A 26160-nucleotide genomic window follows, 5' to 3' on the forward strand; every position below is an offset into this window, starting at 1 on the left:
CCTTCAGGAGGGCTGGCATGCTCAAGCTGCCCAGTCGCACTCCTGTGCCCAGTACTGCCAGAGCAATGCAGTGAGACCAGCCAACCACCCCACAAAACCATGGCACAGTGTAAGACAGAGGAAGGTAGGAAGAGGGATAGCAGGATACACACCATCTAGTGGGGGGATGGGAAAGGAGGGGAGAGGAGTAAATAACAATAAGCATGTCCAAAAAGCTTCAAAGAATCATATTAACTATTTACTGAAAAAAGATACAAAATAACAAACCCTACAAGTTAATTCCACCAATACATATATTAAATAACACACAGTTTTAATGAGCTTTTCTCACCTGAGCTAGTAGTGCTCTCTCTAGACCCAAAGACTACATAACAAAACCCCAACAGCAGACATAAGGAGCCCTCTTTCAAGTTGTTGGCCAGGGCTGTTCAAGAGACCCTCAAACATTACAGCCTATTGCTTTCACCCTTGGTTACCCACCCCTACCAGAGGTGGAAATAAGCCCCTATTGCTGAAGAAACCATGCAGTTCACATCCCTAAACCAGAACTGACCTGAATGTTCCCACTGTTCAGGACTTGTTTTCATGGTATCAGAAGGTACCATGTAACCAAAGGAGAGAGAAAGGTAAACAACAGCCCTGCCTAGCTATGATGCCTGTGAACCTTATCAAGGACCAGCATGGCTGGATAACCATCAGAGTTAACACACATACCCCCACAGCAACCAACGCTTTTTTTTTTTTTTTTTTTTTTTGGTTCTTTTTTTGGAGCTGGGGACCGAACCCAGGGCCTTGCGCTTCCTAGGTAAGCGCTCTACCACTGAACTAAATCCCCAGCCCCCACCAACGCTTTTCTAATTGGACTTAAGACCCACTTAACAAGAGGGAAATCATGCCTGGTACTGGAAATCTAGCCCACCACTCAGTGCAAGTGAAGTTTAGTCCTTGCTCCTGTATCCAAAAAAAAAAAAAAAAAAAAAAAATCTCTGTAACAGATGGAGAGTGTTTCAGAAAACTCCAACCAATCAATATGCTGGGCTATGAAGCCCAGTCCCAATGGACACATCTACAAAACTCTCCTTAATCTGAGGTTAAAGGAACACTACCAAAGATAGGGGCACAAAGACTGTAAAAGCCAGCCGGAGAGCCAAGGAGTTTGCTGTGAGATTGTCAGAAGCTATACCACCAAGACTCACCAACATGACCACTCGAATGTAAACTGACCAAGCTGACACCAATGGACATGTCAAAGTGGACAGGGTAAAGCCTATGAGACCTGAACCCTGCATATAGATGACTGAAGAAAGCTGGGAGAAGGAAAGGTAAGTCTTCCCCAGGGAAGAGCACACCAACTATTTAATGCTAAACAATCAGCCCCTGAAACAAACAAACAAACAAACAAACAAACAAACATTCATTCATTCATACAAACAAGTAACACTATACAGACAGAAGAGATACTTAGAAATATATGAATTTATACACACACACACACAAACAGCGAAAAAAGGTCATGAATTTGAAGGAGGGTGGGAAGAAAGGCAAGGGAGTAATGTAATTATATTAATCTCAAAAAGAAAAAGAAAGATAGTAGCAGTGGTCGGCCTGACCCCCAAGGCGTCAGGTCTGGACTGAGAAGCACAGTGCATTAGAGCGTGAACCAGGCGTACTGTAATACAACTTACGCCTTTGGTCACAGTGCTTGGGAGGTGGAGGCAGAGGATTCTGAATTTGAAGCCAGCAAGGTCTGCAGAGAGTTCAAGGACAGCCAGGGCTACACAGAAAAACCCTGTCTCAAAAAACAAGATAAAAAGAAAGGGAGGAGGGTTGGGGATTTAGCTCAGTGGTAGAGCGTTTGCCTAGGAAGCGCAAGGCCCTGGGTTCGGTCCCCAGCTCCGAAAAAAAGAACCAAAAAAAAAAAAAGAAAAGAAAAGGAGGAAGGAAGACAGACATACGCAGGCACGCACACACGTGAAAAAGGCACTGGAGGCAAGCGGGGACACTTCTGAAAAACACTGATGGCACAGTACTCAAAACCCAACTCCATGAGGAAACGAACCAAAACACCAACCACTCTGTTACCTCCCAGGTAAGACAATTTCTCATTGTTCCACCTCTTGAGGAAGGACCTGTGCCTGCCTTTACTGCAGCTGCCATCGATCTCCAGTGGGAGACGCTGGACAGCCAAGCTGTGTGCTCGAGGTGACTGTGCTGACAGCTGGCCACACTCCCACAGGAGCAGAGAAGGGCAAGGAACTACGGGAAGCTGGGCACTTGCCACAGGGGCTCACTGTGAAGAACTAAGAACACATGGCCACATCCTGCTTCTGGTGGCTGAGAAGACACCAATAAAAGCTAGCAACAGGATACACACTTATCCAACAAGAAAGACAGCTGTCTTTTCACGGCTACTTGCTATGCAATGCTGAGAGGGATGAGGGGGAACAAACTCCCTTTCTGACTGGACTGAGCCAGTGATGCAGGTTTCTCTCTTCTGAGCCCCAGGCCAGTGGAGGGAGGGTCATAAAGCAACAAGAAAATGACTTCCATCCGTCACTACTGTGCTGATTCTAGCCACAGCTCCTCTACACATACAAAGAGAAGGAGCCACCAGAAGCCTGAGACATACAGTGATGATGGGAAATAGACTAATCCTATGAAGTGTTTGCTTCCCCAAGTCACACACAGGAAATTCATGGTACACGAGGTCACATCTCAGCATATAGGTAGCACAGGAACTATGGACCCCGATCATCTGGTGCAGTGACAAAAGAGGCCAATTAAACACGTCTTTCCTCACCCCAGATCTAGCTAGCACCGTCGGGATGCCTGACACATCCTAAAGCACCTAACCCACACTGCCACGCATCTGGACACTCAACTCTCTGGGCTCATGAACCAGCCAGTGCAGGTCTTCTTAGGGTACACAGTGTAGTCATTTTCTCTGGAGAGGATCCAGCAAGAGCCTTGCATAGCTCCTAGCTAAGCCCCAAATTGGGACTTGCAGTGTGCCCACTTGATGGGAAGAGTTGTGTCAGCACAAAGACAAAGCATATCTTTGACACAAATCACAGGGACCCTATATGTCTAATTCCTCAGACATCAAGAAAAGCTGGCCCAGGTCTCCTGCGTGCTGTCATCCCACTGACATCTGATATGCAGAGAACGGCTTTGAACTATGAATCACTATGAATCAGTGATAGGGATGTTGTATGTAAATGCTTTCCTTGCACAGTACCCAAGGTCCTACCTAAGGTAGCAAGCACAGGATGCTCTCTTCCTGCTCCTGCCGTGACACATGCCAGAGCATAAAAGATAGCTTACTGTCCCTGTCACTTTCTAAAGAGCTGCCCTACAGCTCAGCCGTCTGTGCTCAGAGGTTCCAGTAAGCTGAAGTAGGACGACACTTTGGAGCTTTCTTCTCTAAAGCATCTCCTCCAAGTGCTATAAAGTAGAAAAGATGAGGATACCCAAGGCAAAATAGAAACGACACACACATGACAATGAATAGGTTCTAGCAATAAACAAGCTGAGACAACTACCCTGAGGGCCTCAGGGTATATGCGTGTGTGTGTGTGTGTGTGTGTGTGTGTGTGTGTGTGTGTGTGTGTGTACACTGTACAAGCGACTGAAGATTCCTATGCTTTATGAACTTAACCTCTAATCCAACCAGAACTCTCATCACAGAGCTCTATGCACGGGCCAGCATGTACCTGTTAGTGACTAAGGACACCCTGGGCTCCCAAGGCCCTCACCTGAACGCCGGGAGCTACCATCTGGGCAGACTGTGCTGTCTGCACTGCTGCCTGGGGCTGCACCTGGGGCTGCACCTGCTGCACCTGGGGCTGCACCTGCGGCTGCTGGACCACCATCGGAGGACGGACCTTGAAGGAGGAAGGAAAAAGCAACTTGGAACCTTCTGCACAGAGAGCAGGGCACTCGCTACCTATGTGGGAGCTTTCAGAATGGAGCTTAGACTGCTGAGATGACTGAGTGGCTAAAGGTGCCTGCCACCAAGTCTGAGGTCCTGAGTTGAGCCCTAAGACCCACGTGGCAAGGAGAATTGTGTCTTGAAAAAGTTGTCCTCTGAACTCTGCACTCGAATTATGGCACACACAGAACCCTCCTCCCCCAACCAAAAAAAAATTTTTTTTTTAAACAAGAAGCTCCTCTTGGGGTGGGGGATGGGACAGTAATGACACCATGAGCTGTGTCTGATCACACAGGGTCATAAGAAACATCCCACACAGTCTATTTGTGGATTGGCAAAACCAAGTCCCACCTCCCTCAGTTCTGGCAAGAAACAAGACAACCTTCCCATGCAGACCACCCAACTGCAATCACAAGCTGAGCAACAACTTCCAACGCTGAGCACACGGCCTGCCGCTGTCTCTAAGTGTCCCTGAGGGCCCACACTCTTCCTGTGAAGGAAAGCAGGCTGGCCATGGAAGCAGGCTAGCAGACGGAAGACAGAGGAGACCCACATGGGAGCTTCTCCTTATGGATCTCCAAGCCACCAAGCCCAGTCCCAGTTGGCACTCTGCCAAGGAGTACACAGTGTCTCTGGTCCCAAAGGCTGGTGCTGTCTAATAGGTGAGTGACTGTACCTGCAACTCACAACCCTTCCAGCCGACCCTCAGATGGAGTCCCTGTACCCATGTCTCTTAACGTGTCACAGGTAGAAAAGGCCACGAAAACCAAGGGAGCAGAGAAGATGCTCACATCATTTCTTTTCATTGTAATTAGGTTTGGTGGCAACATTCCATTCTCTATAAATATTTCGACACTTACTTTAATCAAGCCATACAATGAGGCAGGAAATAATTAAGTTTTATATGAATACCTGTTTCAGATATTATAGTAATGATGAGGCTAAAGGGGCTGGGACTGGAGATCATAGTAGACCACATGTTTAGTTTGCATGACGTTCCCAGGGTCATCCCCTGGTACCAACAGAAAAAGCAACCCACAGAATAGCTGGACACAGCTTATCCTCCTGCACAGGAGATTACCTCTTAATCTAATTGTGTAGCAGACATGCGGCAGGTGCTGCTGAAATCAAGTCATGTACGTCTAGAAGACGTGACATTCCTCTAGGACACACTCTCCCTCACCTACTTGTGCTATGGGGTACATAAGACCAGCGTAAGACAGACGCCTGAAGCCAGTGCATAAAGGACACGCCACCTACATCCAAAGGGCATAAGAAACTGCTCACCACACACAACACCTTACGAGATGCCTCTGCTATGCCATAGGCTTTGGGTACTCACAAACTTCAGTGGCTGTTGGGCAGCATAGAGCATTGGTCCAGAAAGGGCTTGTGCTTGTGACACCAAAGGCTGGTTCTGTGACTGTGGTTGGAGTTGTGGTGGTTGGTTCTGAGCAACGGGGGACTGCTGAGCCTGAGGTGGTGGCTGGTGATGCTGTGGATGATGCATCTGTGACAGCTGCTGGGGTAGGGCCTGAGAAGGAGGAGGCTGTGGCTGCTGCATAGGTGGCTGTTGCATTGGTGGCTGGGCCTGCAAAGCCTGCTGCTGTTGCTGCTGTTGTTGCTGTTGCTGCAGCTGCAACTGTGCCATCCTCTGCAGTTGCTGCTGCTGTTGCATCTAAAGACAAAATAATAAGTCACCATTTCCCCCCTGGGGTGCTGGCCTTGACCCATGAAGCCTGGGAAGTGAAATATGAACCACTTCCAAGGAGACTGGCCTAGATAGATGGCCTCGCACACCTTAGGGAAACATGGCAAATTCAGGACTCAGAGCCCTCTAGACCAACAATAGCTGTTTTCCAGACACTGAGAACAAACCAAATTTGTTCTTCTGCCCTGGCACTAAAGGCTGGTTCCCACCTAGGATGAGCCAAGTAAAACAGGTTCAGAGAGGGTCTGGGGAAAGGCGATCAAGAATAGCACAGACCACAGCAGGCAGGTAGGCCTGGAGTTCAGGCAACTGCAGACACCTGTGCCTCTACAGAAAGGCTCTGTCTCCTGCAGAGCTCGGCAGTGCTCAGAGCTATGTCCCTCATGACGATGGGCTATAAAGAGCACATGCAAAGCTAAGGATCAACAGTTAGCATGGGAAAAGGAGATTCCAGAGCCAGGGGAGGCCAAAAGATGGAGGAAGTTTCCTTGGGCCTTTTTTCCTCAATCAACACTTGCTAGAAAAATGGATGGGAGCATGTCTAGTTTCTGTTTGCCAAACACAGAGGATCAAACAACTTCAGACTAGCAGCACTTCTAGTGTGGCATACCACTGCCCTACTAACGATTTTGATTCTGACTCCAAATAAAAACAAAAGTAAGTTATCTGTGTCCTCAGAAGAATGTTCCAAGAGCCCAGCTCAAGCATCCAGAGTCATCAAGTGTTTGCCTCCCTTCTTTATTGTGTTAGCTTAAATGTACTGTTTATGGACCCTGCTACACAGAGAGTCTGCTACAGAATCAAGAGTCCACCTGAGAGCCCTTCCTGCTAAGCTGGGATCTACCTTTCCCACCTGTGGGGCAACCCAAGGAGGAGGGCTAGCCTTGGCTGACACTTGTTCCCAGGCTCAAGGACTACAGAACTAACTAAGTATAGTGACAAGAGAACTTGATACCTGTTGTTGCTGGCTTTGGTGATGCAACTTAATCAGGTGCTGCTGCTGCTGCTGCTGCTGTAGTTGCTGCTGCTGCACTACTGCTTGGAACTGCTGCTGCATGGCATTCTGTTGTGCCTGGAACTGCTGTTGCTGCTGCTGTTGCTGCTGCTGCTGTTGCTGCTGCTGCAATGCTGCCTGCTGTTGCTGGAACTGCTGCTGTTGTTGCTGTTGCTGCTGCTGCAATGCCACTTGCTGGAGCTGCAGCTGAGCTGAAGAGGGCATCCAGACTTAGGCTGTGCCACCCTGCAGGTGTCCCAGAGCAACATGACAAGGGAGGCAGCAACAGTCACTGCCTACTGACAAAGCTACTCTGGAGGCTGAACACAATACTAGAGGGAGGCAGGTCAAGTAGGAAGTGGCATTTGTGTTGATTATGGATCTTACCATCATGAATCATTCTTTAACAATCAAACAGAAAAAGGCCAAGTGAATCTTTTAAATAGACCAAAGGTGTCCAGCCTCTGGAAAGCAGTAATATACTGTTATCTAAAGGTCTCTGTCTGAGCACTGCACACAATGGCATCAGAGAGCATGTGTGCACCCCTTTTGCTTGGATAGCACCTACGAAGTACATAGACTATGGAAGGTACAGCTTCATTAGCATTATTTTGATTGCTAAATAGCATTCTATTGTACTGCCATAGTTGGTCTATTCACTCATGAGCTGATAAACATTTGGGCTACTTCCATGCTTGAGTTACTGTGATGACAATGTTCTAGTGGATTAGGATGACAGCTGTAAACTTGAGGACATACAAAAAGCCACTAATAGTGAGGTGAGTTTTGAATGAGCAAATTAAGGACTGTATTTCAATAAAGCTAATGGAGAAAAAAAGCAGTAATATTTTGTACACTTTAGCCCAGTGGTAACACTGTTTAAAATGACAAGATCACAACCAGATCTGGATGAGTTCAGTCGCCATCATTGTAAGACACTCAATAGTTCCAACACAAGGATCCCTTGATCTCCCCTCAGCACCTCACCTAAGGTCTCAGAAGTATCAGCTCCTAGAAGCTGGAAGGAGTATCGGCTCCCAGAAGTTTCATTCTGACTTCCTCACACACCCTGTGGCATGTATACTACCCCCCCATAAATAAATAAATAAATAAATAAATAAATAAATAAATAAATAAGTAAATAAATATAATTTAAAAACAGTGCTGTAGACTCAAGAGTCCACCTGAGAGGCCTCCCCCTAAGCTAGGATCTGCCTTTCCCACCTGTGGGGCAGCCCAAAGAGGGCCTTGCAGCTAACACCTTGGTTGACACACACACAAAAAAAAATCATACACAGGCATGCATACACACGCGCACACACACACACACACAACGAAATCCTGTCACAAAAGAACCACATTATAAACATGCATATGTATGTATGTATATATGTATGTATACATAAAACATTTTTTTGAGACACAGAGTTTCACTATAGCCTATAGCCCTGGATACCCTGGAACTTGATCTGTAGACTAGGCTGGCCTCACACTCATGGATATCCATCTGCCTCTCAAGCATTGAGAATAAAGTTGTGCAACCACAACTGCCCAGCAAAAACATAATTTTTAAAAGAGGACAGAACGAACTCTTGGTGACTGGTATCCACCCACCCACGACTTTTCAGGGGCAGTGGCAGTGGCAGTTCCTTCCTTCCGTTTGCCAAGTGGTTTCTCACAGTGTGGGTCCCCCCTAGCATGACTATTTACATGGTGCAAGATCTGAGGAGACAGCAGACCTGGGCCATTATAAATAAAACTATGAAGGCTCACACGGTTTTAATGTAAAAGTTCATTCTTCTGTGATAAATGTCCCCCAAAAATGTAGCAGCTGAGCTACAGATGTCATTTTTATACATGTGTGAGCCTGTGTTATCTGTATTCGTGTACCACATATGCATAGGTGCCCACCGATGCCAGAGAAGAGCACTAGATTCCCTGAATTTATAGTTGCGAGTGATTATGAGCCACCAATGTGGCTGCCTAATAACTAACCTCAGGTCCTCTGGAAGAATAGGAAGAGCCCTTAAGCTGAGCTAGACTTCTAGTCCCTAACTTTTAATGGTCTGCTAATTTTTTGTTTTATGTCTATGGGTGTTTTCCTTGCATGTATGCAAACCTCAAGTGTGCACAGACAGACAGAAGTGTGTGTCACAGACAGAGGAGGGTGTTGGATCCCCTGGGCCTGGTGCTACACATAGTTATGAATCACCATATGTGTGCTGGGAACCATACCGGAGTCCTCCGCAACAGTGTGCTTAATCACTAAGCCATCCCTCCAGCTCCAACATGCTTCCATTTCAAAGAACTAGTTTATTTACATTTTCCTCTGAAATACATGAATGCCTCTGTTTCTCCATCTCTAACACTGCTGTCACAATTTCTTTTAGCCACTGTTGGTAGGTTTGAAAACTTTTTTTCTGCTTTTTTTTTATTGGATATTTTTTTTATTTACATTTCAATGTTAATAGGTTCCCCCACCCAACCAACTACCCCTTCCTGCCTCCCTGCCCTGACATTCCCCTACACTGGGGGATCCAGCCTTGGCAGGACCAAGGGCTTCTCCTCCCTTTGGTGCCCAACAAAGCCATCCTCAGCTACATATACAGCTGGAGCCATAGGTCTGTCCATGTGCAGTCTTTAGATCGTGGTTTAGTCCCTGGGGGCTCTGGTTGGTTGGTATTGTTCTTATGGGGTTGCAAACCTTCAGCTCCTTCAATCCTTTTTCTAACTCCTCCATAGGGACCCCATTCTCAGTTCAATGGTTGGCTGTGAGCATCTGCCTCTGTATTTGTCATGCTCTGGCAGAGCCTCTCAGGAGACAGCTAGTCAGGCTTCTGTCAGCAGTCACTTCTTGGCATCAGCAATACTGTCTGGGTTTGGTGGATGTATGTATATGGGTTCCCAAATGGGGCAGGCTCTGAATGGCCATTCCTTCAGTCTCTGCTCCAAACTTTGTCTCCATCTCTTATCCTATGAATATTTTTGTTTCCCCGTCTAAGAAGAACAGAACCATTCACACTTTGGTTGTCCTTCTTCCTCAGCTTCATGTGGTCTGTGGATTGTACCTTGGGTAATCCAAGTTTTTGGGCGATTATCCACTTATCAGTGAGTGCATACTCTGTGTGTGTATGTGTGTGTGTGTATGTGTGTATTTTGTGACTGAGTCACCTCACTCAGGATATTTTCTAGTTCCATCCACTTGCCTATGAATTTCATGAAGTCATTGTTTTTGATAGCTGAGTAGTACTCCATTATGTAAATGTACCACATTTTCTGTATCCATTCCTCTGTTGAAGGGCATCTGAGTTCTTTCCAGCTGCTGGCTATTATAAATAAGGCTGCTATGAACATAGTGGAGCATGTATCCTTGTTATATATTGGAGCATCTTTTGGGTACATGCCCAGGAGTGGTATAGCTGGGTCCTCAGGTAGTACTATGTCCAATTTTCTGAGGAACCTCCAGACTGATTTCCAGAGTGGTTGTACCAGCTGGAATGGAGGAGTGTTCCTCTTTCTCCACATCCTCGCCAGCATCTATTGTCACCCGAGTTTTTTATCTTAGCCATTCTCACTGGTGTGAGGTGGACTCTCAGGGTTGTTTTGATTTGCATTTCCCTGATGATTAAGGATGTTGAACATTTCTTTAGGTGCTTCTCAGCCATTCAGTATTCCTCAGCTGAGAATTCTTTGTTTAGCTCTGTACACTATTTTTTAATAGGGTTATTTAACTCTCTGGAGTCTAACTTCTTGAAGTCTTTGTATATATTGGATATTAGCCCTCTATCAGATGTAGGATTGGTAAAGATCTTTCCCAATCTGTTGGTTGCCATTTTGTCCTAATGTCTTTTGCCTTACAGAAGCTTTGCAGCTTTATGAGGTCTCATTTGCTGATTCTTGATCTTAGAACATAAGCCATTGGTGTTCTGTTCAGGAAATTTTCCCCAGTGCCCATGTGTTTAAGAATCTTCCCTACTTTTTCTTCTATTAGTCTGAGTGTATCTGGCTTTATGTGGAGGTCCTTGATCCACTTGGACTTGAGTTTTGTACAGGGTGATAAGCATGGATCAATTTGCATTCCTCTACATGCTGACCTCCAGTTTAACCAGCACCATTTATTGAAAATGCTATCTTTTATCCCCTGGATGGTTTTAGCTCCTTTGTCAAAGATCAAATGACCATAGGTGTGTGGGTTCATTTCTGGGTCTTCAATTCTGTTCCACTGATCTGCCTGTCTGTATGCCAATACCATACAAACTATTGCTCTGTAATACTGCTTGAGGTCAGAGATGGTGATTCCCCCAGAAGTTCTTTTATTGTTGAGGATAGTTTTCACTATTGGTATAAAAACTTTTAAATTTATCTTTTTTTTGTTTGCTTGTTTGTTTGTTTCAGACTTCTAACTCTGATACTCAGAAAACATGTGGACCACAATATTCTAAAATTACTGAGGCTTATTTCATGGTTATATTCATAAACATTTATTCCATCCTATGCTTTAATTAAGTTATTCATTCCATCACTGAAATCTGCTCTAACATGTGGCTCAGTAGTTAAGAACATGTGTTGCTTGTGTAAAAGACACAGTTCAGTTGTGGCAGCTCACAACTGTCAATGACTCCGGCTGAAGGAGGCCTGATGCCCTCCTCTGCTTTTCATAGGCAGTAGGTAGGTGACACACATACGGTACATAAATACACATGCAGGCAAAACAGTCAAGTATGTAAGGAAACTAACATATTTCCCAATGAACCAATTTTTGTCTAATTAACTAGCCATTACCAATGGGACTTAGGTAATTGTCTAATATATCTTTACCATCTATTTTCATACTTTTCTGGTTCTTACACAACAGGCATGTCTCTTAAAATGTAATAGAACGTACTTCTTAGCCCAGTGACCTGAGTTTAATCCCCAGAACGTGCCATTTTGGAGAGAAGCGTCTTCTGTAAGTTGACCTCTGACCTTTGCATGTGTGTCCCCCAAATAAATGTACAAAGTTTAAAAGTATATTAATGATCATATGTAATAAGTTGAAAATTATTCATAAAATAATAGAAATAATTTGTAAATCTATTTTCATTTTTTATAGAAAAACTTGGGGATAGAGAGATGGCTCAGCAGTTAAAAGAGCTTGGCTGCTCTTCCAGAGGACTCAGGCTCAGTCCCAGGACCTGCAGTGGCCAGCTCACAACAGTCTATAACTCCATTTCCAGGGAATCCAGTGCCCTCTTTTGGTCTCTAAGAACATATATATACACACGTGTACGCACACATGCATGCACATGTACACATACACACACACACACACACACACACACACACACACACACACCAAATATTTAAAAAGAGAGCAAGCTACGTTCATTTCATTATGATTACTTGTATTTTCAACTCAGCTTTACCTTTGTCCTCTGCCCTCCTCTATAAGCTGAAAATGCAGGACACACTAGATAGACGAGCTTACCACTGAGCTTCATCCCAAGCCCTTTTCTCTCATTTTGCTAAGCTTCTGCTTTTCTGTTTTGTTCTAAAGATTTATCTTTAATTGTATATATGGATCCAAGTGTTTGCACAAGTCAGAGGCATTAGACCCCTGGAACTGGAGTTATCGGCAGTTGTGAGCCAGTCCACATAACTGTGTCTCTGCAAAAGCAGTACCTGCTTTTACCTGAGCGCCATCCTTTCAGTCTCTGTGTCTCTGAGTTTCAAGGGTCTATCTGGATAACTGCACTGACCTTTATACGTTGTTTGACTGTTTGTTGCTTTGTTTCTTACTCTGTTTTTTCCTATTGCTTTGAAATATATAGATTATTTCTATTGTTTTATGAACAATTTTCAACTTATTACATATAATTGGTGATGTACTTTTAAACTTTGGACATCTATGTAACTGGGGGACACACACATACGATGGCACACACGTAAAGGTCAGAGGTCAACTTACAGAAGACACTTCTCTCCAAAATGCACATTCTGGGGATTAAACCCAGGCCACTGGGCTCAGTAGTAAGTTTGTCTTACCAATAATTTAATTTATTTTCCTAATTGACCTCCCCACTCACAGTGCTGGGGACTGAACCCAGCACCCTGATGGCTTTAGGGGTTTTCTGACACCAAGCTGGGCAGCAGCCTCTATCTCTGGCACAATCTCTGACCCAGGTCTGACCTCTCGGTGACACTGGTTAAAACCTGAACTTGGAGGCTAAATACAGGGAAGTGCTACAGAAAGCATAAGGAAGACAGAACAGGGGGTGACTGGCACCTATGTCAGGTGACTCTAGGAAGGGTCAAGGGCAGAAAGGGAAAGTAGCTGTCAGAGAGTACTCCAGGATGTAGAAGTGGACTAGAGCCACCCAACGGATTAGGCCCTGGAAGCTGAAAACAGGATGTGGGCCAAGGTCAGACTGGAGGGAGGATATTGTCAGGACAATGGAGCCTCTCCACTGAATGTCTGGAATGGAATGTATTTAAGACAAATTCTTAGGAGTGGATTACAAGACAAATCACATGAGCACTCCAACCACAACATTCCAAAGTAATCTGTTACTGTAAAATAGCCAGGAATATAGCACAAGCTTATAATCTCAGCAGCACTTGGGAGACAGAGGCTGCAGCAAGAGCAAGTTTAAGGCCAACCTGATTTTACATGGCAAGTTACAGACCAGTCACAAACCCACCCACCCACCCATGTAGCTGACTGTAACCTAAGTTCACTCAGGAGAGCTGCATGTAGAAATCAGGGCAGGTAAGACAGGGAGGTGTAAGTGTAACTAGGGTTTTGGTCTCTTTAAAAACCACAGAAATATTATGGGAATATGTTTTCATTTTAATCTCAGGTGTGGGATGTGGGCTGCTTCAGACTGTCCACAGCAGATGACTATGGTCTGCCTTGTGCTCTAGCAGAGGTGTGATTTTACCAGCAGCTGACAGTTTTTTCAAGCGTATAATATTTGGAATCCAGGGGACTTTTCAGAGGATACACAAATACTAGAGCTGGTGGGTGGGTGGCTGCTGTTGGTTGCTGTTTGTCAAGTCATTCGCACAACGAGAAGAAATTAGACATCCTGATGGTGAAGATCAAGCTTGCCCCCAGGAGTGCAAGGAAGTAGTCTAAGTAGTGCTTCAGCAGGAAGTCGGCTAAGTTGGCCCCTTTCTTACCCCTGACTTTATTCTGGGATCTCTTTCTTCTTTCTCTCACCTCTATCCTCCTCTCTTTCTCCTACAAAAAGAGGGGTAGGAAAGGGTGGAGAAAAAAAGAACCAACAAAGTAGCCAAAAGTTCGGCTACATGTGAGGAGGGCAAAGCACCTCCTTCAAGAAAGAGCCCAAAAAAGGAATGACTGACTGCAATTCACAGCCAAGACTGACCATGGGGTAAAAGAAGTTGCAGATACCACAACCTCAAGGCACAGCACAGGGGCATAGAGTGCAAACACATCACTTGTTTGTGTTCACAAACCTTAATAGTTCCTATTTTACTGGTAAAACACACCTTGCTAGTGGTGGTGACACATGCCTTTAATCCAGCACTTGGGAGGCAGAAGGAGGCTGACCTCTGAGTCCGAGACCAGCCTGATCTACAGTTTTAGGAGAAATCCTGTCTCTAAAAAACAAAAACAAAACAACCCCAACCAAAGAAAAACCTACAAATTCCCAGCATCACTGCCTCAGCTAGTAGGCAGGTCATCACTACTCCTCTAAACTCAGAGAAGGCTTGGAGCACTCCCCTGCATCTGACAGAGCAACCCAGGGCTCCTGGACACTTTTCCCATTAACACAGAGAGCACAAGAATAGCATGCAGTGTCACCTGCCAAGGAGTGTAGTACTCACTCTGTGGAGTTGCTGTAGATACCACAGCCATGCCATGAGGGGCCATTCCAGAGGTTCCAGGGGGTGGCTGCCCGGAGAGGGGCAGTGGTTGTCCCATCGCACCAAGGCCACCCATCCCACCCAGGGACTGTCCTGGGCCCCGAGGAGGCATTCCAATCCCAGCTGCTCCTGGGGTGGGTCCACCAGTAAGGCTCTGCAGTGCATTCATGGGGTCTGTAGGAACACAAGGGAACAGTGTCTTGAGGAAAGGAACTCAGGACAAATGGTTCCCTGGACATATAAGACCCCCTCCCTCTTATGTGCTCGATTCATTCAAATTCCCAAACAAGTAGGAGCCAGAGGCCTGAAATCTCCCAAATGTCTGGGGCTAAGTCTTGGAACTGCTGGAATACAAGCCTCAGAACCAGAGAGCACACTCAATGTTTTAGTCCAGCCTGTGTCAGTGTCCTAGTGTGGATTACAATGGAGCCCTGTGATGTGCACAGCTACATGATGTGCCTACAATGAAGATGGGCTGACCCTCAAGCTCAACCAGCAACCAGACTTTTCTTCTCTGTCCAGATCACCTATGGAGTGAGCCCGCAGCAGACTTCCAGAGACACCAATGCATGAGGCCCTTCTTCCCAGAAGGCAGGAACAAATGGCTAGATTAGAGAAGCAGAGGGCAAAGGCAGACAATCCCTAGGGAGAGCACAAGTAGGCTCCACACAGCATTTTTGCAGCTGAGTCTCTATAAAACAGCACTGAAGTGGAAATTTCTGGTTTCTTTAGAGACTCAGTTGTATCATGTGATGCTTTTCTGGAAACTCTCTTATGAGAGGATGTTTTGCTGAGGCAGACACTTGAGAGAACGCATGACGTTTATAAGTAGAACCCAACAGACAATGACCCCCTTCTTGGATTGGTTCACCTTTGCTGTTCTTCACTGACCTTGGCTTGTCGTGACTTAATAGAGAGCTTCTTCCAGCTGCTTCTTGCCACTTCCATGGGCTCCTGCCAACGTGGCTGAGCCTTGTGGTTTCTTATCAATTGAGTCATTGCTACTGATTTGTGTTAAGTGTTTGCTGATTAGACTGGACTACCACTACTGATTGGTTTGATATTTTGGACTGGACTGCTGATATCCTGACAATGAGGATTGATATTGCCCCAGAGACAATACCAGGGACAGGGCTACATCCCCCTTGACCTATAAATCATCTTTCTCCCCTACCTTTTGTCAGTGGGCTAGAAGGAAGGCTGAACCGTTTAAGAACCCTTATTAAAGTAGGTTTTGAAAATCTAAGCCTACACACCACTCCAACACAGATCTGAGGCCAGGAGCAGAATATCAGAGCAGGTAAAGGAGTATGGGAAGGCTCCACAGAGTGCTAAGGGGCAAAGCCATGCCCACTAGGCCTCACGACTGCAGTAGTTGAGTTAAGGACAAGGAGCCAGATGCCATCATCACAGTAGTCTAAACTCACAGCAATTACCTATAAACAGGTACTACCTGGCTGGTCATCTGGCCATAGAATCTGGGTGGTGCCCAATGAGCCTATGCTTCAACACTGCAGAGGCCAGCGTTCTCCAGGCCATATGCATTTGACCAGTCCTGGGCTGGGGAACTATAGAGGCTTAGGCACTTATAGCTCCAGGTCTGTAGCTACATAGTCTAATGCTAATGCACCCTTTTTTTTTTTTTTTTTTTTTTGGGTGATAGTGGTGGTGGTGGTTCTGCAGACAGAGCTCTGTACCTGATGTATATATATATACCGAGAGAGTGCTTGCCTATATATCATGTACAGGTGTATATATAGGCAAGCACTCTCTCGCAGAACCATATATAAGTACACACACACACACACACACACACACACACACACACACACACACACATATATATTACTCTGTACATGATATATAGGCAAGCACTCTCTCGAAGAACCTCACATCCTTTCTGACAGACTAAAGATCAGCTGGCCAAAGTGGATCGGCAAACCTCATGATGGCAGCCCAGAAGACAAAGCCCAGGGTACAATTCAGTGGACATAATGTCCCTTATATAATAAACCTTGAAATTAAAATAGATTTCTGAACTCAAGAAAGTTTCTTGTAACTTAAGAAAGTGAAAACGGTGGGTAATCCCAGCACTCAGGAGACAGAGGCCGGTAGATCTTGAGTTCAAGGCTAACCTGGACTACAGGATGAGTTCCAGGACTACACAGAGAAATCAAAACAACAAAAAGAAAGTGAACACAGTTGGCTATGGTGGTACAAATCTTTTGCCCCAGCACCTGGGAGGCACAGGAGACAGATCTCTACTGATTTGAGACCAGCCTGACAACGTAGAGCTCCATGGCAGCCAGAGCTACATAAAGAGAACCTATCTGAAGCACACACACACCCTCCCCGAAAAGAGAGAGAGAGAGAAAGCGAGTCGCCACAGCTGCTGTCTATGACTTATTATATGGGCTATTATACTGTGCTACAGTGGTTCTCCTAGGTCATATGTCGAAGCCTTCTAAATAAAACAAGATGGAAAAGCACTGGGTTGTCTTCAGTCTGCAAGAAACCAAAGGGTAGAGTAGAAGCTGGGGCACGGCCAACCAGTGCCACCTCACCTGAGATCTTTTGAATGCTCCTGTCCCACAAGTGGCCGACCTATGCACACACTATCTCATTTCTGCCACACTATACTGGAGGGTGGAGATAATAGTCTCAGAAGGAAGACTTACCACTGACAGAGGCTTGGGATTTCTTGTTATCTACAGAGAAACACAAACAGAAAACCCAAATGTAAACAGTTTTGCATGTACACTCATTTCTCCTGAGTAGGTCAGGTCTGCAGGTTCTGAGCAGAGGCCATTTGCTAAAGCTAAACTGACCTTACATAAAAACAAGGTCGACAGAGCCTCCAGGAGGCTAGCCTCCTCTAGCCTCAATCCCAAGGAGCCACTGGTACCCTAGTAATGACAAAAGAGAGACCTCTGCCCAGCACTACTGCATACAAAAGGAGTCTGGGAGCAGAGTGGGCAAAGAAACTTGGGGTCCATCTCAGTGAACTATGTCCAAGGCTAGCACACGCTGAGACTGCTGAGCTGTTCCTTTCTTCCAAGACTCAGAACCTGAATCACAAACAGGAGTGGCAGGAATCCATGCTGGGGCTGAAAGCCCAGCTCTGAGAACTCACGCATCTTCACTTTCAGCTCACTCTACTGTGACATTATCTCATTCTAGGTGAGGGAATCTACAAGGTGCTATCTGAGGTTGTTCAAGGCTGAGGACCTTGTCTCCCAGAAGGAGCATCCAATGACTGGTGGTGCCTCCCACTTGAGCCCTGAGGGCTGTGTGTATCTCAGGTCACCATCCTAAAGAGCTGGGCACGGAAATCCATGCCAGGAGCTCCAACTAACTGCTCTATAGACCGACTCTTAAGTCTTTCTCTCCCCTACATGTTCTAAGTTCTTGTGGAGTCTACCTTGCTGGCCATTCTGGTAAAAACTTAGTGTGGAATTAGGCTGAGGAGACAGTTCAATGGTTGGGCTGGCTAGTTTTATGTCAATTTGACACACAAGCTGTAGCCATTTTGTTTTGTTTTGGGAGAAGGAACCTCAATTGAGGAAATGCCCCCACCAGACTGGCTTGTGGGCAAACCAGTGATGCCATTTTCTTGATTGATGATTGATGTGGAAGGGCCCAGCTCACTGTGCACAGTGCCACCACTGGATTGGTGGTCCTGGGTGCTTTAAGACAGCAGACAGCAGGCTGAGCCAATCATGAGTTAGCCAGTAAGCAGGACTCATCTATGGCTTCTGCTTTCATTCCTGTCCTGATGTTCTCAGTGATGATTGTACCTGAAACTGTAAGACAGAGTAATGCTCTCCTCCACAAGTTACTTTTTGGTCATGTGTTTATCAGAGCAGTAGACACTGACTATGACAGTGTTTAAGAACATGACTTGCGGGTTAGGGATTTAGCTCAGCGGTAGAGCACTTGCCTAGCAAGCGCAAGGCCCTGGGTTCGGTCCCCAGCTCTGAAAAAAAAAAAAAAAAAAAAGAACATGACTTGTTAATTCCTTTTACTTCTATTTTTTTTTTTTTTTTTTTTTTTTTGTGGTGGGGGTGGAGGGGGTTGGGGGGAAGAAGAACGACAGGGTTTTTTTCTCTATTTTGAGATAGGAACTCACTGTGTATTTCTGGCTGGCCTCAAACTCACAGAAATCCTTCTGCCTCTGCCTTTGCCTCTGCCTCCTGGGTGCTGGGATTAAAGTCTGAGCCATCACACTTGACTAAGAATGCACTCAGCGACCAGCAGACCGCAGTTTGCTCCCCAGAGCCTCACTAACAGCTCCAGTTCCAGGGGACCTGATGACTCTGGGCTCCATGGGCGCCTGCACTCACATGTGCACCCCACACAGACACGCACATCATTTAGTAAATAATAAAACAATCCTTTCTGTAAAGGCCATGTGGAGTAATTATCACGGAGCCTTGGAATTCACAATGTCCTCCCTTGCTCTTAGTGGCCTAACACTGAAGCAGTGACTGCAGCTACAATCTACAACCAAACCATGCGGGAATTAGGACAGTGCTTATACAGCAGGGAGGAGCACTGCCGACTGGAGCTCAGTGTTCATCAAACTGTCTGTGGCCATCCAGAAGCACCTGGCACACCTCTGCCTAATGTAAGTGTGCCAAGCATCCTGCCCCAGGAGGCTATGGTAACTCACATCTGAAAAGCCAGGGAAGTCCTTGCCAGCCAACAGCACCACAACAGTACCTACTAGGATCAGAGGAGCCATGAGGGAAGGGACCCTCAGCCCAGCAAAGAGAGGGAGCAGGGACTCCAGAACCGACTTAAAAATGCCCCGTTTAATAGAAACACATAGTTCAGGCCTCCTAGGATTAATAAAATCAACTTTTAGGGAATAAACCCCTTTTACAAGGTAAACTGCTTACTTAAGAACTACCCAGGGGCAAATGCTAAATCTTAACGAAGGAGACTGAATGGACAAGTGAGAACAATAGCAAACTTAAATCACTTTGAGAGCCACATTTAAGGCCTAGGAAGGTGGGGAATCCTGAGGCAGCAAGAGAAACATGCACTGTTCCAACTCAGGTGCTGAGGCCACCTTGAGAGCTCCTACTACACTGCCACAAAACAGGCAGCCACAATTATCCCCAAATAGGAATTCATACTTACGAATATCTCGGAAATGGATAATGAGTCGGGCCACAAGGGAAAGATACTCATCCTAAAAGTAAAAACAGAAGTACTTTAATCCCAAATGGAGAAAGAAAGACAAGTGACTTTCCCTTTCTACCCCTTGATAGCCCAGCCACCCAGCTGAGTTTCATCCTTCAAGCCTTGGACTCTGAAACTGCCTGAGATGACCATAGCCACTCATGCCCATTGGCTTCCTCTGGAATCCATCTCTTGTAGGGGAGCTGTCGGTGACTTCCCCCCTCAGAGGCACAAATTAAGAAGGGGGTAGAGAGCGCAAGGCCCTGGGTTCGGTCCCCAGCTCCGAAAAAAAAAAAAAAAGAAGAGGGTAGAGAGCTTCCACCCTAATATGAAGAGCACTTCAGCTAAGAAAGTCCCCTCTTGTAGGTACATGCAGCTGCAAAGGCATCTCCTGCAGGAGGACCTACTTGAAGACTGCCTGTGAGACTGAAGATTGCTGATACAGACAATGCCAGCCAATGGGGACTGCTGTTTAGAAGAGATGCTTCCGTGGGACCAATGGGGCATGGGTGGAGGGTTTTAAAGGACCTTGTAACAGCGTTCAGATGAGCTCCCTTTGGTGTTTCTTACCTGTTCCCAGGTCAATGTCAGAGTTTGTGTAGTTGATTCCACGCCACCTCACCCCCACCCCCAAGGGCAGGTAGGATCAGGCAGTGAGTAGTACAGGACACAGGCAGCACCCCCTTATTACAAGGCAGTCAGTGTGCAGTGTCTGAAGCCTTGCCCAAGGTCACGAGTGTGCACTATTGGTAAGTTAGTGCTTTTGCTTTCTATGCCAGCATTGTGGTAGCCTTTCCCCTGCTGATGAGACAGATATGCACACACCAATCTGCATGAGTGTTCCAAAAGAGAGGTATGGTCCTTCCTTCTTCTCCAATGCTCTCTAAAACTTCCAGGATGACTAGGAATGCTCTTCTGTTAGTTGCACAGATGTTAGTTGTCTCAAATGTGACAGATGAAGACCACTACCTGAACAAGCCTTCTCTCTGTGCTGTCCCATTTCAGAAAGTGCCCAGTGGGACTTGCTTCTGCTGCCTATCTTCTGTCCATCTAAGGATACCCACTCCAGTATTGTAGGGAAATCACTACCGTGAGTCTACCCAGAGGCCAACAAAGAGATGCTTGGTTTACAGCTCTTGTCATCTATCTTTCCCCCTACTGAAATGCCCTGTCTCTACTATTTGTATGACTATTCTCCAAATCTTCTTGGGACTGAAGAGACGACAAAGGGAAGACAGAAGAAGATGGACTACGCGAGTGTGCAGACCTTAGGACTGTCCACAACTGTTATCTACCTTGAACAGACTCCACTTATCATTATTTCCCAGCTAAAGGAATCAGCACAGAGTAAGAGGGGGAAACCAGGAAAAATCTGTCACAAAGGGCTAGGGTCAGAGTGGGAAAGAAGGCACAGCTGAAAGAGAGGAACATGGAAGAGGTTCTGTCAACAAGAGGTTCTGGGTACATTTCCAATGCCTCATCAATTTCTGACTGAAAAGACAATGGTGGACGAAATCCCCACAATCAGAGGTCTGCTGAGGCTTACTATCCAAAGTATGATCTTGTGGTGAATGAGGAACAAGGGGTGTTTGGAGCTGAAGAATCAGGAATGGAAATGAAATTGCCAAGGTCCAGTGGAAGAGAACCCTAGAGCCAGGCAAGAGCTTCTTGTTAAAGGCCTGTACTATCTCCTCCTATTATCTTGAAAATAGTTCAGCAGGCAGAGCTTTTTGTTTTTGTTTGTTTCTTTGTTTTACCTGCCACCATGAAAGACTTGACTGGAAGGAATAAGTTCTAAAAGGAATGACCTATGTTTACTTAGACGTAGGACACAATAGACGGAACATAGAAGCAAGTCCCCAAAGTCTTATCCACACATAGGTTGGGATAAAACAATAAAAAAACCTAATTCCTAGAGTCAGGTGGGTTGACACACCATGTTGAGATGGCTAGCACCACACTCCTGGCCTACAGTATGATAGCCATTAAGGTCCAATTCAGCTCAATAGACCAGGAGAGACGGATGTAGCACAGAGAACAATTAGTTACAGAGCTTTCTCACATGCAGAATACATTTCATGCATCTCCCAAGGACTGGGCATCTAGGAACACGTTGGGGCTGTGTATGGGCGAGTTGCCATGGAGATTTTCTAGAGGAGACCTCAGCTACTGTCACTGAGCCCTTGACCCCAAGGCTTGGCTACCTTATGTGTCTTGGCTGTAGGCATTGGTAGCCTGGCTGGCCTTCTCATAGGTGTGAGCATTCCCAGCCTCTGTTCCTTCATCTCCAAAGTCCTCAAAACTTCCAGGAACACCAAGAAAAGAGGTGGAGTTATCTCTACTCCTCTACTGCTCAACATCAAAATTAGATGTGTTGAGGCTATACCCAAAGCTGGATATTATGAGACTATAAACAACAACACCAGAACCAGAGTATACACACCCAAAAGGTACAAAGTACCAGGCCCAGGTATAGTGTCAGTCTCACAGACTTTCAAAAATACCCATTAGTCCTGTAGAAAGAACAAAGGGCAGTTGTCTAGAACAAGCTCCCATAAGAAACCAGAAGGGAAACACCAGTATCATCCACTACCCTGCATCACATGCTACTGTGAGTATAAGACCCAAGGAATCTGAATACAGTTATAAAAATCTGCACAAAACATACGCCAAGTTAGACCAAAGCACAGGAAAGTATCAAATATCAGGAACCAGGCAGGAGAGGGGCTTTTTCTAACATGTTATGCTATTGGTTTGCACTCAGAAAGCCAAGTTCAAACACCTGAAAAGATGAAACCAAAAGAAACACTCAAAACTCAACAGAACCAAAAATCAAGTTGTTGACAGAATACTACAGAGGGAAAACAATCTTTTAAGTGGTCCTTTTCTATGAAAGAAGAAAAAGCATAAGCAAAACCCCAAACTGCACCAGTTCTCTGTGGAGAGAACAGGGACACAAGCGAAGCTGCAAGAGCATCTTAAGTTTAACACGGATCACATTTGGTCACTGGTGGAAGCTGTGTGTCAATGACAGGAGAAGGCTAGGCACTCATACTCTAAAACATACATGGTCTAAGATGAAAGACACGTTCAAACAACTCCGTAGGTCAATCTCAACAGAGCCACCAAAGGGAAACTATGGAGCTTTACTCATTACTTCAAAAACGTGCTGTTTCATGGTTTGGGTCACAAGATGAAAAAGCAGGGTAGAAGGGTGAGTTCAAGACCGGAGGGGACTAAGGGAGGCCCTGTTAGGAAAAGAAGGAAAGAAATGCAGGCAGGAACAAAGCTAAACTAGTCAACCACAGACAAGACAAATGAAGGTCAGCCCCCAGGGCAGAGCCTCTGGATCTGTGGTCAGTCATTTATTAACCGGACACAGGAAGCCATTAATTCACCATCCATCTGCCTGTTACAGATCTTATCAAAGTACACACAAAATGCAGTTGTTGGCTTTTATTTTGTTTTGTTTTGTTTTGTTTTGTTTGAGACAGGGTCTCTCTGTGGAGCCCTGGCTGTCCTAGACTCACTTTGTAGTCCAGGCTGGTCTTGGACTCAGAGATCCACCTGCCTCTGTCTCCTAAGTGCTGGGATTAAATGTGTGTGGTGCCACCACTCAAATGCAGACTTCAAAAGGCTCAAAATTCAGTTCTTTGTGCCTGTTCTACTTCACATACAGACTGTTTATCAAGTTATTAAGGCTCACTTTGTGGGGGTTAGGGATTTAGCTCAGTGGTAGAGCGCTTGCCTAGCAAGCGCAAGGCCCTGGGTTTGGTCCTCAGCTCCGGAAAAAAAAAAAAAAAAAAGACTCACTTTGTGTTAGCATGAACATTTCATACTTTAAATGGTCAGACAATATTGCTAGATGTGGACATATTCTGTTTATCAACCCATCAGCTGACAGGCATTTGAGTTGTCCCTACTTTGGGCTTTAAGAGGTTACTACTTTAGTTTCTGTATGGGTATCTTGCCTGCACGTCTGTCTATGCACCAAGTGCATGCAGTGACTAAGGTGACTAGAAGTGGGCATTACATGCCCTGGAATTGGAGTTACCAGTGTTACGATCCACTAGAGGATGTGGGAATGAGCCCTGGTCCTCTGGAGGAACAGACAATGCTCTTGAACACTAAGACCACCTCTCCAGCCCCTCCACTTTAGACACATCAGTACAAGTTTCTAATGGACATGTTTCATTTATGCTAAGTAATACCTAAGAGTACATACATAGAGTGGGTCATCATCCTTTGAGAAGTCACTATGGTGTTTTTCATAACAGCTGCAGCACTTTACAGCAATGGACGAGAGCTCTGTTTTCCCTATATTTTGTTAACACTGCTTCCTGTCTTTTGTATTTTCTAACAGGGGTCTTATAACATTACCTTGCTTTTCTAAAGTCATCCTGCAACAGGTCCCAAGTAACAGAGAGTACAGATATATCACTTCCAGCTATACATTTTCTTTTTTTTTTTTTTTTTTTTTTTTTTTTTTTTTTTTTTTGGTTCTTTTTTTGGACCTGGGGACCCAACCCAGGGCCTTGTGCTTCCTAGGCAGCGCTCTACCACTGAGCTAAATCCCCAACCCCATACATTTTCTTTAAAAAAAAAAAAAAATCAGGCTGGAGAGATGGCTCAGTGGTTAAGAGCACTGACTGTTCTTCCAGAGGTCCTGAGTTCAATTCCCAGCAACCACACGGTGGCTCACGACCATCTGTGATGAGATCTGATGCCCTCTTCTGGTGTGTCTAAAGACAGCTACAGTGTATTTATGTATAATAAATAAATATTCTAAAAAATCACAGCCATCATAATAGGTATGAACTGGTATCAAACTATGGTTTGGAGTTTTGTTTGTTTGAGGCAGGGTTTCACTATCTCAGAATCCTTGACTGGCCTTGAACTTGTGGCACTCCTCCCGACTCAGTCTCCCGAGTGCTAGAATTCTAAGAGTATGTCATTATGTCTACCTCTCACAGTGTTTATTTTTCTAATTTACTTTATCTATTATGTGTGCATGTGTGTATCTATGACATGTGTGTGGACACCTTGTGTCACTGCACATGTGTGAGGGTCAAGGACAACTCTTACAAGTTGGTTCTCTTGCACTGCTTTTACCAGCGTTTACCCACTGAGCCATCTCACTAGCCTTAGACATAAGTGGTGGTGAATAGCTCTTCATGTGCACATTGGCCATTTTATACCTTAGTGTGAGAATAACTACTCAAATCCTTTGCCTATTTTTAGGGTTGTTTATATAAACTAGAGAGTCAACCCTTATCAAATATTATTCATATTTTCTGCTATGCCAGGAGTTGTTCTTTTATTCTTTTAATGTGTCCTATAATCCACAGAAAGTTTGTATTTTGATTAACTTTATATGTAGAGTGGACATGGTACATACATGCAAGTAGAGGTCAGAAAACAACTTGCAGGAACTGGTTCTCTCCTGCCATGTGGGTGGCAGGGATACAACTAAAGTTGATCAGGCTTGGCAGCTGCCTTTGACCACTCGTAGTCAGAATTGCCTGTTTTCTTCTGTTGCTTGTGCTTTTGGAATTGCAGCTATAAAGCTGTTGTCTACGGCTAGGGATGTAGCCTGATTATAGTACAGCACATGCCTAATGCACAGAGCCTTGGCTTTAATAACCAGCACTGCACAAACTAAGTGTGGTCACGTAAACCTGGGACCCAGCACTCAGAAGTAAGCACAGAGGTTCAGAAGGTAAAGGTTGGGATGCAGGGCCTGACCACGTGTCTGGGAAGGGGGCTGACAAAAGCGACTGTCCAAAGGGTGTGACGCCATTCCTTAAGGAAATGTCTTCCCCTTAGAGTTGTCACACCAGCTAAGGATCGCTGGGCAGCAGGAGCAACTGGATTCCAGTATATATTGTCACCAGTCCCTCTGGCTGACCCTAGGTTCAATCCACAATATGGGGGAGCACATCAAATAGACTGTTTTAAATTACTCTCACCTTGCCTCTTATTATTACTAAGTCCCAAAAGAACGCATAATATCTGATTTTATTTTTAAAATGTGTACATGTGGAGGGTGGTGCACGAGTGCAGTGCCAGACGAAGACAGAAGAGGGCACTGTCTTTCTGGGGCTAGAGTTAACAGGTGGTTGGAACTGCCTGATGTGGATGCTGGGAACTGAACTCAGATCTTCTGCAGGAGCACTGTGTGCTCTTAATCACTGAGCTCCTTCTCAAAACCCTCATCTTACATTATGTGTCTCTCTGGGTTTATGTGTACACAGACAGATGCTCATGGGAGCCAGATGAGAATATGACATCACCTGGAACTGGAGTTGTAGGCGGTCGTGAGCCACCCAGTATGGGAGGGGGGAACTGAACTCAGATCCTCGGCTGCTCTCAAGCCCCTCTTTCTGCCCCCCCTTTTTTTTTTCTGAGAGAGAGGGAGGGAGGGAGGGAGGGAGGGAGACACCCCTTCTATCCTATGTAGCCCTG

At 45.5% G+C, this 26160-nt stretch overlaps 1 protein-coding gene across 3 annotated transcripts in view; it reads right to left on the bottom strand.

Annotated features, from left to right (window-relative positions):
- Med15 (mediator complex subunit 15) overlaps positions 1–26160 on the bottom strand; it is a 74328-nt gene that overhangs the window by 16742 nt on the left and 31426 nt on the right. For all 3 annotated transcript variants that reach the window (XM_032899877.1, XM_032899879.1, XM_032899878.1), the window contains exons 3-8: positions 19654–19705; positions 17187–17216; positions 14470–14682; positions 6598–6848; positions 5274–5609; positions 3756–3884 (exon numbers count right to left, since the gene is read on the bottom strand). In XM_032899877.1, coding sequence (XP_032755768.1) covers positions 3756–3884; positions 5274–5609; positions 6598–6848; positions 14470–14682; positions 17187–17216; positions 19654–19705 — 1011 coding nt within the window. The remainder of the gene's footprint in view (positions 1–3755; positions 3885–5273; positions 5610–6597; positions 6849–14469; positions 14683–17186; positions 17217–19653; positions 19706–26160) is intronic.

The sequence above is a fragment of the Rattus rattus genome, chromosome 4, assembly GCF_011064425.1.
Source record: "Rattus rattus isolate New Zealand chromosome 4, Rrattus_CSIRO_v1, whole genome shotgun sequence".
In the NCBI taxonomy this organism is placed as follows: domain Eukaryota; kingdom Metazoa; phylum Chordata; class Mammalia; order Rodentia; family Muridae; genus Rattus; species Rattus rattus.